The sequence below is a fragment of the Lepidochelys kempii genome, chromosome 9, assembly GCF_965140285.1.
Source record: "Lepidochelys kempii isolate rLepKem1 chromosome 9, rLepKem1.hap1, whole genome shotgun sequence".
Taxonomy (NCBI): Eukaryota; Metazoa; Chordata; order Testudines; family Cheloniidae; genus Lepidochelys; species Lepidochelys kempii.
This window is the reverse complement of record NC_136388.1, coordinates 16,360,998-16,374,778: the sequence shown is the minus strand read 5'-3', so window position 1 is coordinate 16,374,778 and position 13,781 is coordinate 16,360,998. Positions and strand designations below refer to the sequence as shown.

The window sequence follows — 13,781 nt, the reverse complement described above, 5'->3', positions numbered from 1 at the left end:
GTGATTGCCATTAATGAAAACATGGCAAATTCTACCAACGCATAATTTAAGACTCACAGCAGGTCGGCTTGGTCGTGTCACATCCCTGCTGTCCTCCTGTTTCATCTTAGATGGCTCATGAGGGAGCACAGGTGACCCTTCAGGTTTGGCATTTCCTGGGCAAAAACAAATCACCGTTGTTAGTGGGAGATCAAAGACTTTCACCAGCCAGTAGGATACGCAGAATGATGTTGCGCACCCGTGCACAATGGCACCTCTGAGAAACCTAGTAGCTCCTCATTCATTTCAGGATCCAGTTCAAAATGATCCTCCATGTTTTTAAAAACACATAATCCAGTCACAGTCTCTCTGCTTCCCTGTCTGATCCCTCTGCTTGTCTAAGAAACAAACCATCAAACAGCACGTGGCACTTCTAGAGCCCCTTCTATCTCAGATCTTAAAGTGCCTCACTCACTTTAGTGAGTTACGCCTCACAACCACTAATCCAGAGGTAGGCAAACGGTGTTCTCACTTTACAGAGAGTAAGGTTGTTCCACACTGGCAGAGCCCTGTGTGGAGTGATACAGAAATGTCCAGCTGCAGCAAGAGCGTGGGAAAGGATTGGGCTGAGGCACAATCCCACCTGAGCTCCCTGGTGAAGAGAGAGAAAGAGCAAGCAAGCTGCACCTTCCTGTGGTAGGGAGCCCGTAAAGAATGGGGACAGCCCATGGACAGTCTCCTTCAGTGGTGACTTGCAACTTCTGGGATACAGAGAGAGAGAGAGAGCAGTACCTGGGCTCCTGAGCTCAGACTGAGGTGGTCCCTGGCTCTTGCAGTACCCTTACATAAGCGTCATGGACAGCCTGGCCCTGAGTGACTTGCCCAAGGCCAGAGAGTGAGACTGTGGCAAAGTCAGAAAAGGATCTCCCAGAGCTGTGATTTGATCACAACTCTATGTAGTCTAGCATTGTCACGCCAAACTATCTTGCCATGGTTTTCACTCCTACAGCATCTGTTGCCTCTTGTTTGGAAAATCCTTTCTTGTTTCTCTCTACTTCATCTACCGCTTGGCTGAAAACAGCTCAAATCCTCTCTCCCTCAGCCATCACTTTATTTAATTTGTAATTGTATTATGTGACTCTGTAAAGCCTGTTGCCATGCAGTTTACTTGAAACGGGCTCTCCACGATATAGCTCTATTGCATTGTCCTCTCTCAGTGTAGCAAGAGCATTTATAACTAAACCTAATCCCCATATATGGCACTCTCAACATTCTTGTCCTTTTTCTATTAAAGCAACATTCACTCTGCAGAGGAGCTGGGCATATGATAAATTGGAAGCACTGTGTTATCTGATATAGCAAGGACATTATTACTCGCAGAATTTCTCATTAACTAAAAACCAAAAACAGAACAATTGACGATAAATTACTTTTATTGACTACCTAGAGGAGTGATTATTTTAACAAGAGACATGCCAACTTACAGTCAAGGTGGGGGTGAGGTAACGTCTTTTACTGGATCAACTTCTGCTGGGGAGAGAGACAAGGTTTTGAGCTTACACAGAGTTCTTCTTCAGCTAAGCTCAAAAGCTTGTCCTTCTCACCAACAGAAATTGGTCCAATAAAAGACATATTAACTCACACACCTTGTCTCTCTCATATCCTTGGACCAACTTGGCTACAAACATATTGCATAAACTTACAGTCAAGTCATAAAAAATTCAAAGCATGGGTGCAGCACTTGTTTTAATGTGCTTTAGTCTGTGGATTTATACTCCAGGGCTGTGAGAGAAATATAGATAAACTGGCTGGATGTGCTTTGGCAACTCCTACTGCGATTAGATGGGGAAAAAAGAAGATTTTCAACAACTATAAGATGACAGGAAACAAATCAGCCAGGAATGTAAACCCAGTGTAAACATGGTTCTGTTCTGAAAGACTTTTAGAAGAAATGGCTTTGGAGCTAATTCACTTCTCTATGCCCTGGAATGCTCACTGCACACAAATGAAGTAAAACACCAAAAAAAAGCTGAATTTGGATTAGAGAAGAAAAAAAAAATGAATGAGGAATTCATTATATTTCACTACAACAAAATCCCTATTTCTTTCTATAGGATGATCTTACAACTACATACATACAGAATATTGGACCAAAACTTGTAGTCACTTTACTTGTAAAATGCTAAGTCAGGTCTATGAGGGTTTTGGACAATAAATAAAGTTCTGTACAAACATAGCCACTTCAGCAGACAATCTGAAAGCACTGTGAAAAGGTGAGTAAGTATCATTTCCATGTTAGAAGGGAAGAAACCGAGGTGTAGGAGAGGAGCCTAATCTCGGAAAAAAACAGTTGTCTAAAATCAGGTGCAACTCCATGGCTTCAGTGGATCTATTTAAATCAGCTTTTCACACACATGAGATCAGATCAGATCCAGGGGAGGTAAAGTGACTTGCCAAAAGAGTGGAGAAAGGTTACAGGATCAGGGCCTAAAGCTTAAAAAAGAAGTCATCTCACCTCTGACTCTATTACGTTCACTGGAGCCAGCTTGGGAACCAGGCTGGGAGCCTCCCTGGGAACTAGGCTGCGAGCTCGGGGTGCTGGAACTGGAGGAGCTGCCACTACTGGTCCTCTGTAGGGGACTCTCAATGACGGGCTCAGTTCTCCTCAGGTCAGGGTTACTGTTGCACACCAGAATGAAGGAAAACTGCAGTTAGAAGGTGTAACTGTTCTGGAGAGTTGGGAGAAAGTCTTCATTCAGTTGGAAGCAATATAACAGGTTAGTGTTATTGAAGCAGCAGGTCCTTTCAAAGTTGACATGAGAGGGTCAGATCTACCATGGCGACATGCAATACAAGATGACAAAACGACTGTGGAAAGTTTAGTACTGTATAATTCTGTGCATTTCAGAGCCTAAGCATTCTGGGTAAAATTTTCATCCAAGTGACTTTTCAAAAGGGCCTACGTGACTCAGGAGCTTACATTCCATTGCAAGACAGTGAGGGCTTGTCTTCACTACCCAGGAGATCAACGCTGCGGCCATCGATGCAGCAGGTGTCGATATAGCGGGTCTAGTGAAGATCCACTAAATCGATGGCAGAGCGCTCTCCGGTTGACTCCAGCACTCCGGTTCCCCGAGAAGATTAAGGTAAATTGACTGGAGAGCGTCTCCTGTCAATGCAGCGCAGTGAAGACACTGCAGTAAGTCGACCTAAGCTACGTCGACTCCAGCTAAGTGAGCCGTAGCTCATGAAAGCTTATGTTCAAATAAATTTGTTAGTCCCTAAGGTGCCACAAGTACTCCTTTTCTTTTTGCAGATACAGACTAACACAGCTGCTACTCTGAAACCTGGTAGCGTAACTTAGCTTGACTTACCCCAGTAGTGAAGACAAGCCCTGAGACTTAGTCTGGTAAACCACTAAGGATGCATCTGCATTAGGACAAAGGGTGTGGTCTTAATTCGAATTAGCTAACATGTGGTAACTAACACGAGGTAAAATCCAAGTGAAGACAAGGCAGTTTGTACTTTTAATGAGCAGATCAAGGCAAATGCTCTGCTCCCCCACAACCTTTAACTCAACCTGCGATCATGAATGAAAACTGACAACTGTTTTGTCTTCACTAGGATTTCACCTCAAGTTAGTTACCTTGTGTTAGCTAACTTGAGTTGAGAATACACCTTTTTTCCTAGTGAAGACAAGATCCAACTGACTTTAGGCACATTTGAAAAGCAGTTTAGGTGCTTTTGCAAATGCTTCCTGGTATCATTAACTAGTAGTTTCCAGAAACTAAAAGACAACTAGCTGACACAGTAGCCAGGGCCAGACAGAAGCTTTTGCTATGCTAGGCAAACTGGAATTGGTCACGTCCTCACAGCCCCAACAAACATTTTACTGGCTTTAGAAATTTTTTGCCCTAGAAAATCCAGGTATGGCAGAGCTAACCCTGATATCATCACCATTCAGCCACTGAAGTCAATGGGGCTATGCAAAATGTATACCAACTGACCTTAACTCCAAAAACCGAACAAAATCAAAAACTGCAATTTAAAAGTTACTTAATTTTAAATGTTTAAAAATATTCTGTTTTGAAAAGTAGGGGCTTGCAGATTAGCTATTTTTCTGTAATATTTGTTCCCTTGCTAAAATCTGCAACGTGACTGCAAAGTATATTTGCTGGGCATCAACATTCCCAGATCTTCATGGTCTCATATCTCAGCCATTTCAAATGGCAAGAGGCTGAAACCTGACACATAAGTTGCCAGCTTTATCATTTCTCTTTTTCTATCTCACTGTTTCTTTCAAACACATGCAGAGTTTTAAATTAGAAAAAAAAAGTGGTTTTGATTTACAGATGCAACCAACATTTCTCAGGGTTTCACGTATCTTTATGGAATTAATCCTTGGCACTTAAATGGCAACAGAAAATATGTTCATGCAGCATAGTACAATACCTTTTCACACAATGTTTCTGCTAACTGATTTTATTATTCAAAGTCTTTCTGTAAATGAGTGGAAGCTTGTTACATGCAGTTCAAGTAGGACTGAGTACTGACAACAACATGTGCAATACTTCTGCATTATATAATATGTAATCTGGAATCAAATGCACAGCATAAGCATCATAACACATGAGATATACGTGATCCTGAATAATTTAGCGAGGGGTCAAAACAGCACAAATTGCATTTATTGTGCAAAGTCCCATTGCCATAAATGATTTCTTGGCAGGATCAGTTTCATTTGGACTTTGTCTTGGATGTATATTATGTAGAATTACTGTCCAGTGTACCTTGATTTTGCATAGGAAGTTATTAAGAAGATAACAGCAATATTAACATGCTTGTGCAGAATGACAGTAGCTTTCTGTGCATAGGGTTGCCAGGTGTCTGGTTTTTGACTGGAATGCCCGGTTGAAAAGGGATCCTGATGGCTCCGGTCAGCACAGCTGACCAGGCCGTTAAAAGTCCGGTTGGTGGTTCAGCGAGGCTAAGGCAGGCTCCCTGCATGCCGTGGCTCCACGCGACTACTGGAAGTGGCGGCATGTCCCCTCCTCCGGCTCCTAGGCACAGGTGCGGAACCCCCCACCCCAACTGCCAGTTCTGCACCTCCCATTGGCTGGAAACCACGGCCAATGGGAGCTGAGGGGGCGGCACCGGCCCACGGGGCAGCATGCAGAGATGCCTGGCTGTGCCTCCATGTAGGAGCCAGAGGGGGCACATGCTGCTGCTTCTGGGAGCTTCTTGAGGTAAGCGCCGTCTGGAGCCTGCACCCCTAGACCCTCCCACCGTGTCCCAACTCCCATCCTCCTCCTGCCCTTCAAACTCCTCAGTCCAAGCCTGAAGCGCTGTCCTATGCCCCAAACCCCTCATCCCCAACCCCACCCCAGAGTCTTCACCCCAGCCAGAGGCCTAACCCCCCCCTGCACCCCAACCCCCTACCCCAGCCTGGAGCCCCTTCCCGTACTCTGAACCCCTTGGCTCCACTCCCCAGCCTGAAGCCCCCTCCTGAACCCCAAACCCCTCATCCCTGGTCTCACCCCAGAGCCTGCACCCCACAGCCAGGGCCCTTACCCCCTCCCTCATCCCAACCCCCTGCTTAAGCCCAGAGACCCCTCCCATATCCCAAACTCCTCATTTCTGGCTGCACCCCAGAGCTCGCACCCCCATCTGGAGCCCTCACCCCCTCCCACATCCCAAACCCCTGAGCCAGCGAGTGAGTGAGGGTGTGGAAATGAGCGAGTAAGGGTGGGGAGAGTGAGTAACGGGGGGGAATGGAGTGAGTGGGGGGCAGGGCCTCAGAGAAGGGGTGGGGTAGGGGCAGGGCAAGGGTGTTTGGTTTTGTATGAGTAGAAAGTTGGAAATCCTATGATGGAAATGCACCATATAGGTTACAATAGAATAACAGTTAAAATAATATTGAATACAAAATTAGAGTTTATACAAAGCTGGAAGGAATCCAGAAAAGCAGTGGGGAATGAAAGAACAAGAAGAGAAGATACAAAAATGTTATTGCTGGATTGAATGGTTAATTTAATATACTTTTTGGCATTATTGTAACTGCAGTTGAACAGTTGTGGAATTCTACATTATGCAGTATAGCTGGTGTTGTCTTGGCTCAGATGTTATCTGGTTAGTTGATGAAACTTCTTTTAAAACTTTAGCAACAGCACATTTATCTATACCAGGGGTCTCAAACACATGGCGGCCTGTGGAGATATTTGCTGCAGCCCGCCAAGCTCCCCACGCCCCCACCACCTCTCTCCCAGTTATTTCCTGCAGCTGCCAAGCTCCCCTCACCCGCTGCCCCTCCTCCCCGCCCAGTGCGCCACATCCCCGCTCCTCTGCCTACCTTGAGACACTTCCTGCCACCAAACAGCTGTTTGGCGGCGCTTAGCGCTTTCCAGGAGGGAGTGGGGAGGAGCAGGAAGCCGCACGCTCAGGGGAGGAAGCAGAGAAGAGGCGGGGCAGGGGCAGGGATTTGGGGAAGGGGTTGGAATAGGGCCAGGAAGGGGTGGAGTTGGGGTTGGGACTTTGGGGATGGGATTGGAATGGGAGCAGAGTTGGGGCGGGGACTTTGGAAAAGGGGTTGGAATGGGGGTGGGAAAGGTGGGAAGGGCAGGGCCAGGGCCAGGGGCAGCGGGGTAGTTGTCAGTGATGCAGCCCTCAGGCCAATGTACTAGTCCTCATGCAGCCCTCGTGGTGATTTGACTTTTAGATACCTGATCTATACCAACTGCGGTCAGGTCGTTGAGTCCGATAGAAAAACTGGATACCCTTACTTTAGTCAAACAGTCCAATGGTATCATTGTTATTCTAAGTGCTGGCTCTTCTTCGTGTCATGACTATGTACTGGAATATTCCTTGCTTCTAAAAAAATTTCCTTTAGGGCCTAGTTAAATAATAGCGAGAGATTCTGTTTTGGGAAACTGAGGATGCTTTGGCTGTGGGTAATGGAGGTGACTAAAAGCAAACTGTAGCAGGGTTGGCCACCTTCTGAGCACCCCCTGAAGGTCAGAGGTGGCTCTATGGCACCCTACCTCTCTTTTCCCTCTCCAGGGTCCCTTAAGAACTCCACACGGTCTTTCTCCTGGCTACCACCACCACCCATGCCTGGGGCTGGTTTCATACCAGAAACAGTTCAAACACAGTCCTCAGAGTCCCAAAATGAAGTCCATCACCACATCATAAGTTCATACTCAGTTCTGGCATCTTCTACCACACTCAAAGCTTGTCTTCTGTCTCAATCTGTTCCCCATGAAGCTGCTACTCCCTGTCCTTCCTAGTGGGAGCTCAGCTTTCTGGCTTTGGCTTCCCAGCTCTGGCTTCCTGGCTCCAACCCTTCTCCCAGGCAGGGTCTCTGGCAGGAGCTTCCTGCTTGTTACAGATCTTCTTTGCCACAGCTGCTTCTTCCTGCTTCCTGTTCCCCTCTGGCTCTTTACAGGGAACTTCTGTCTCTATCAATCCCCTACTGAGGCTCTTGAACAGGCCCGGAAGGGATGGAGCACTTCCTTCTTAAAAAGCCCAGTCCACCCAGTGACACCCAGAGGTAAATGGCCTTTCTGCTCATAACAAAGAATTTTTTCTAAAACAATTTGGCAATACATATTTCTTTGGCTACCCTAGCACCCACCTTACACTGAGCCTGCTATACAGCATGCAGTGCTGCTGCAGAGTGAATCAGACTGGCTGGGAAGAAAAGCTTATGCTGAAAGTCATGACCTATTGGTAATTTGGCTGAGAATATCCTACCTAGGAACATCTAGTTTGAAGCCTTATACCTCATCCTAAGAGGACAAGATAAAGAAAACATGAAACATTTCCATAATACAAAGATATATGGAATACAGATATTTATCCTGAGATTTAAACTGGCATTTCATTTGAAGAGATCTGGAGTTCTGCCCATCATACTATCACAATCTGCAAATCAAAGACAAGATCTCACCTGTCTAAGCTCATTCTTTTGCTTCTGCTATGACTGAACCTGTTGCATTTTCTCTTGTTTTAAAAAGCTCAGGGCTAGATCCTATAATGTGCTGTCCTGGTGCACAAGGGGAAAGGGAGAAGAGGTTATAGTGAGGATCAGGGGAAGTTAGGACAGGATCTTTCCTGGGAGTGCTAGGAGTTGGAATGGTTAATAGGCCAACCTGGGCTAACAGAATTGTCTAGTCCCCAACTACTTAATGTCAGTGGCACATGCTAGCCAGGGACACACACTGTTTCTATAGGACCCATTTACCATAATGGGAATTTTGTCATTGACTTGAATTTAAGACAGATTAAACCCTTATTAGACAATAACAATGCAGAGTCCTCCCCACCACACAGTCCCTTGCACTGCGGATGGAATCCTGCTCTGATTAGCAGGGATACTGGAGAATGTATCTATGACCATCTCTGCTCACCCCTCAGCATCACTAAGTTAGGCAGAATTTGACCCTCAGTGTGCAGCAGGAAGGAGTTGAGAGGACCAAATCCTGCTTCCACTAAAGTTATGGCGAAATTCCCAATCAAGACAATAGCAGTAGCTGAGAGTCCAGAGTATCTTCTGCATCCAGCTATAAATCTTGGAAAGTCCAAGAACGTAGACATTTCAACTCATCAGGATTTTGCACAGATAATATTAGAAGTCCCAGAGGCCAAATGTTCACAGCCTTTGGTGATGCTGTACAATTCTAATTAATGCAAATCTCAAACTTCATCAAGCTATGGTGGAGATGCAAAGCGATTGTAGTTTATCAGTAAATCCATGTTAAAAGAGAGCAGAGAGTGCTTTATTTTTTAAATTTTGACTAGATTTATTGACAAGACGACTAAGGACTGCATCCTAGGAGTTTTACTAAAATCATTGGTTTGGTGTTTGTTACAATGAGACTCTCTGTTTCCCGCAACAGCAGTATATAGATTGCGGTAATCCATCCATTGAATGCAGTGGGCACTGGCTCATGACCCAGTGACCCCGCTTCCTTTGTGAGGCTCACAAACCAGGGCACCAGGAAGAAAATTATAAAACTAACAGACAGATTCATTAATATTTTTTTCCCTTTCCCACATGGCCTTCCGTACCTTGCTCTGATGGGCTGTGATCCTAATCTAGTTCCCAACGCAGTGCCATTCCCAGGAGAGTTCTTTCTCGCTAGTGCTGGGGATATGGAAGTTGTTCGCTGAGGCACCTGAAAGAAAATTGAAAGCGTCACAGCTATTAGGACTGTACAATTGAACTTGGATATTCTCTTCATGCATTTGGGGGAAGATCAGGTTTCGGCAGGTTTTCGAGCTGGATATGTAATTACTTTTCCACTGAGAGAGATGAAATATTTACAGCAGTTATAAAACACAAAGTTCTTGGCACGTACAAAGAATCATAGATGTCTGAGACAGGAAAGACCTGAAAAGTCATTTATTTTATCCCTCGTAGAGCAGGGCCATTCCCAACTGTATAGTCGCCTGAAGTCTAAAAAAAGCAGGTGTTAATATCAAGCAGTGAGCACCAAAATTAACAAAAAACACATTCAAAACAGAACAGTCCTAAAATCTGGACTAATCAGAAAGCTCAATGTAGCAGCTCTTAGAGCTACTTGTTCAGGTAAAAATAAATTACTTGTAATAATACCACAGAGGTAATGCGGCCTAGTGGTCAAAGACAAATGATGGGAAGAAGGAAGATCCCTGTGTGGACTCCAGGCTGAGCCATTCAACTACCTTGATTAAGTCACATGACTTTTTGGCCTCAGTCATTTCAGCTGTACAATTACCTGAAAGCCAGATGTCACTGAAAACCAGATGTTCAAATTAGGACAGATCACCTCAGATATCCCAGAACAAACAACATTCCATAGTAAATAAGGGCTTCTGGACTCAGCACCTTTTTACACAAGGCTAGAACCTTGACCTTGACTCACTCCACTGTAATTTTGAGCTCTCTGTGTGCCTGTTACACATCAGTATCATACAGGATGTTACGCAATACTTCGGCCCTATAATAAGAACTGAGGTCATTGCTTACCTGTGGATCTCCCTGCCACAAGATGAGGCAGAAGCCAAAAGCTTAGTAGGATTCAAAAAAGGATTAGACATTGCTCTGATAATGGGAAGATCCACATATTATGTTAGATAGTTAAAAAAATTATTTTAGGCTAAGAGAGAGCGATGTCTTCATGTTTCAGGGCATAGCAACCAATAAGTGATTAGATTAAGAAGAAACCTCCTCCATGGATAGATTATTCCCTAGTTGTCTTTTTCTGAGCTTCTTGCACCTTCTTCTAGAGCATCTGGTTTTGAAAACTTTCAGGCACAAGGCACTGGACCACAAAGGCCTATGGTCCAATCAGGTATGACAACCAAAAGTCTGCTAGCTTTTATCCATGTCCCTGTAATGTCTCCAGCAAATACTAGGTAAGCAAGGAAACAGCTCGCCCTGGATCAGCAAAAAGAAATGGGCCACAGTGTCTGCAATATGCTATTGATACCCATCTCACAAGCTCCAACAATATCCTTACATACTGTTTGAACAGAGGGGCGACAAGACTGGCCCTAAGAGACTCTGCAAGTGAGAACCCTGGGAGGACAGCAATTACTCTTCGTAACCTTTTGGTAGACAATGAATGAAGACAATTCAAAACAACTCCTATCCATCTCTGCCAAGTCCTCCAGAAGAATCGGCAGCTCTTCCCAATCATAATAGTATTGAAGAACACCGATAGGATGATCAGGCAGCTCACCGCTGTCCATTACTCTGAGTAGAACATGCAACCTGTGCCAGGTCTGAATCTCAACTGATTGGATTCCAAAAACACTGGAGGGTAGCCGATGTTGCCAGAGTTGGGCAGCTGACATCTTCCGAATCACATTAGTAAGGAAAGGCAAGACACTGCACGGTAACTGGTCAGAGCGTTAGCATCAAGAGATGTGTTTTCACCAAAGGATTATCATATTAAAAATTACTGCCAGCTTACTCTCCCCTCAGATAAGCACTAATGGATCCTCTCAATAAGATGGTTGCCAAAAGTGTAAACAGTATTATGTGCGGACACAATACATCATGGCTCCCATACATAAATAGCAGATACTTTATTTTAAAATGCAAGTTGATTATTTGCTGGAACACAGCAAAACTGCATTTAAATCATGGAAAAATACTGTTTACTTCAATGTCTCTAATCAATTTGCAATACCTTTCTCTTTGTATATATGCTCCTGAGCTTAGAGCTGATTCCATTTCAGGAAAATTTTTAACAGTAAAGTTATAATTCATTCCCTCCCCCCCCTCCCCCCAATCCCTTGCAAAGAAGCTTATGAACAATGCAACTGAAATACTGTAACAGAGAGCCTTAATTAAAGAGGTACTGCCAGATGCTGCCGTAATGTCATTGAAGGTATAAAGCTGCTGGAGCCCTTACAAATCTTCCATCAGGTATTGATTACAACTGGAGGCAGGACACTGAACTAGAAGGACCAAAGGTCTGAGTATGACAAATTTTATGTTCCTAAATTATTCAATTTAAGCAGAAAGCATTCCCCCCCCCCAAGGGAAAATAGATGTAGATTTGTTCTGGATTCAGCCTGGGCTTGAGAATTTTCTTTGCAGTGTATCACAAGACTTACACACATATAGTGGTAATAGGAAAAAAACCTGCATACCAGCTGAGGGCCAAACCTGCAAACTGCTGAACATCTCTGAAGTCCTAAGCACCCTCGTGCTTACAATTATGCAGGAGATGCTCAGCACTGCACAGGACCAGTCCCTGAATTTAACAGGATGTGAACTCCACCGGTTCAGAAAGAAGCCCCAAAAGTCTGTCCCCTGCATTGCAGCGCTGAGCAGTGCTGAGGGGATGAGCTCTGAGATTGCCTCTTTCAAGCTTTCGATGTTAGGAGCAATACAAATGTTACCTTTGGTGGAACGTCCTCCTCCTGTCGTAACCAAGAACTTCGGTCAAACTTTTCAACACGAGGGGGGAGAGGAGGGTTTTCTGAGGTGGGGTCCGAGTTCTGCCTTGGCATCTCAGTGCGGTGAGAGGTCACCGTCAGAGCCTCCTGAAACCCAGCCATTCCCTTTGCGGGTTGTTCGTGCAGTGACTGAGAGCCAGACAAGGAGGTTCCTTGGGATTTCACACTGACCAGATGTGGAATCTAAGCACCAAGCCAAAACAAAACCATCAGCATAAAATGTTTTAAAAAAAAATTGAAAAAATCTCAATAGTTCTAATGTATTTAAAAAAAAAACACCTAGGTTTGAAATCTGCACTGCGTTTTGGTTTCAGGTCTTTCTGGCTTCTTACACAAACTCCATACGAAAACGTTCTTAAAAGAACATTAAGTTTGCACAGTTCAGCATTCTAAAGTCATGAAATGCCAAAGTTAGGGTTGCACAAGTAACTTTACTCTGACTACTTTTGCATATGCATGATGATAGTCTTCATATACATGATCACATATTATTTCTCAAATAATACAATATAAATATATCATGTATTTTTTTCTATAACCTCAAATACACAAGGAAGCATAATTAAGGTTGCATGAGAAACCTTAACTTGGCATTCCTGTTTTTTTAAGTTCTTAGCCATACAACTTTAACATTACCCTAATGATTTTGGTATGAAATTTCCTAGAGTTTTTAATTAAAAAAAAGAAAGAAAGGAAGAAAAAATTATGGAAAAAATAAATGCAAAGAAACAGCTTCAGTCTCCAGAAAGTCTGAAGCACTGATGGCTTTAAAAAACAACAAAAAAGCAATAATGGTGTGAATCTCCACAGTCTGGCTAGATAGCATCCTGTCCAATAGACCTAAGGACTCTCTCTCTTGCAAGTCTTAGGAGTGCAACAGTTAGGATGGCACTTGCACCTCATCCATCCGAGAATGCCTAGGTTACATCAGGTCACAGCTGCTTCCCAAAAACCTTATAAAATCTGCAAGTGGCCTTGCTAAACCCCTTCACACTTACAGGACCTGGAGGGATTTAGCCAAGGGCTCCTCTGAAAAAGCATAAAATGGAATCCTCTATTACCAGTGTAAATAACAAATTTACACACACATTTATATGGGGTTTTGTGCGTGAAATGATAAAGTCTTTCAGTAACATATTAATAATGAAAAAATGAATGCCAGTCACAGACAATTAATGCCAGTCACTTTTTTAAAAAAGCATAAGGTTTGGAAACTTTTAAAGGAGGCAAGCGAAGTATATTTAATTTCTGTCAGTGAAAAGACTGAGGTGAGATGGGATGTTTATTGTTTGTTTAATTCTGGACTCCAGCTGAAAAAATAAAAGTATGCTGCAGGGCCTTCCTCACATAGCAAGTTAAAGTTCACGTTGCACTGCTGACTCACCAGGTGGTACGAAAGACTTTAGCAGAGGCAGATACCGGAATGCGGATGGAGTTCAGTTAATTTGTGGATTTTCCTGTAGAAACCACATACAAACTTGGGGCAAAGATTTTATATCGAGGGCTGGCAGCAGACACACCCCTGGAGCCCTCACTCCACAGGAGTTGTGCCTGCTTTTCTGGGACAGAACTGGGCCCGATCGCTACACCCTTACAATGTCTTGTGAAAGTGTATATTTGGAACTCGTGGTTGGGTTTTTCCAGATGTATGACTGCAACTGATGTTAACTAAATGTTTAAAAAAACACTGAAGGAAAAGATGCAAAATCTTTTTCCGATAACCCTAAACACTGAGCCATACTAGGCCTACTGTACCAGGCTCTGCAGTTTCACTTTGGATAAAAAGGGTCCCATCAGAAACAAAGGAACTGTCATACTGGAGCAGACCAATGGTTCACCTAGGTCCTTTAACT

The 13,781-nt window shown here is 44.0% G+C and overlaps 1 protein-coding gene across 14 annotated transcripts in view; it reads right to left on the bottom strand.

The window, feature by feature from the left end:
* Positions 1–13,781, bottom strand: part of TNIK (TRAF2 and NCK interacting kinase) — a 308,730-nt gene that overhangs the window by 40,590 nt on the left and 254,359 nt on the right. For 13 of the 14 annotated variants that reach the window (XM_073359382.1, XM_073359394.1, XM_073359393.1 and 10 more), the window contains 4 exons: positions 11,872–12,111; positions 9,046–9,152; positions 2,495–2,658; positions 58–155 (listed from right to left, as the gene is read on the bottom strand). In XM_073359382.1, coding sequence (XP_073215483.1) covers positions 58–155; positions 2,495–2,658; positions 9,046–9,152; positions 11,872–12,111 — 609 coding nt within the window. The remainder of the gene's footprint in view (positions 1–57; positions 156–2,494; positions 2,659–9,045; positions 9,153–11,871; positions 12,112–13,781) is intronic. The other variant, XM_073359395.1, reaches the window with a different exon arrangement.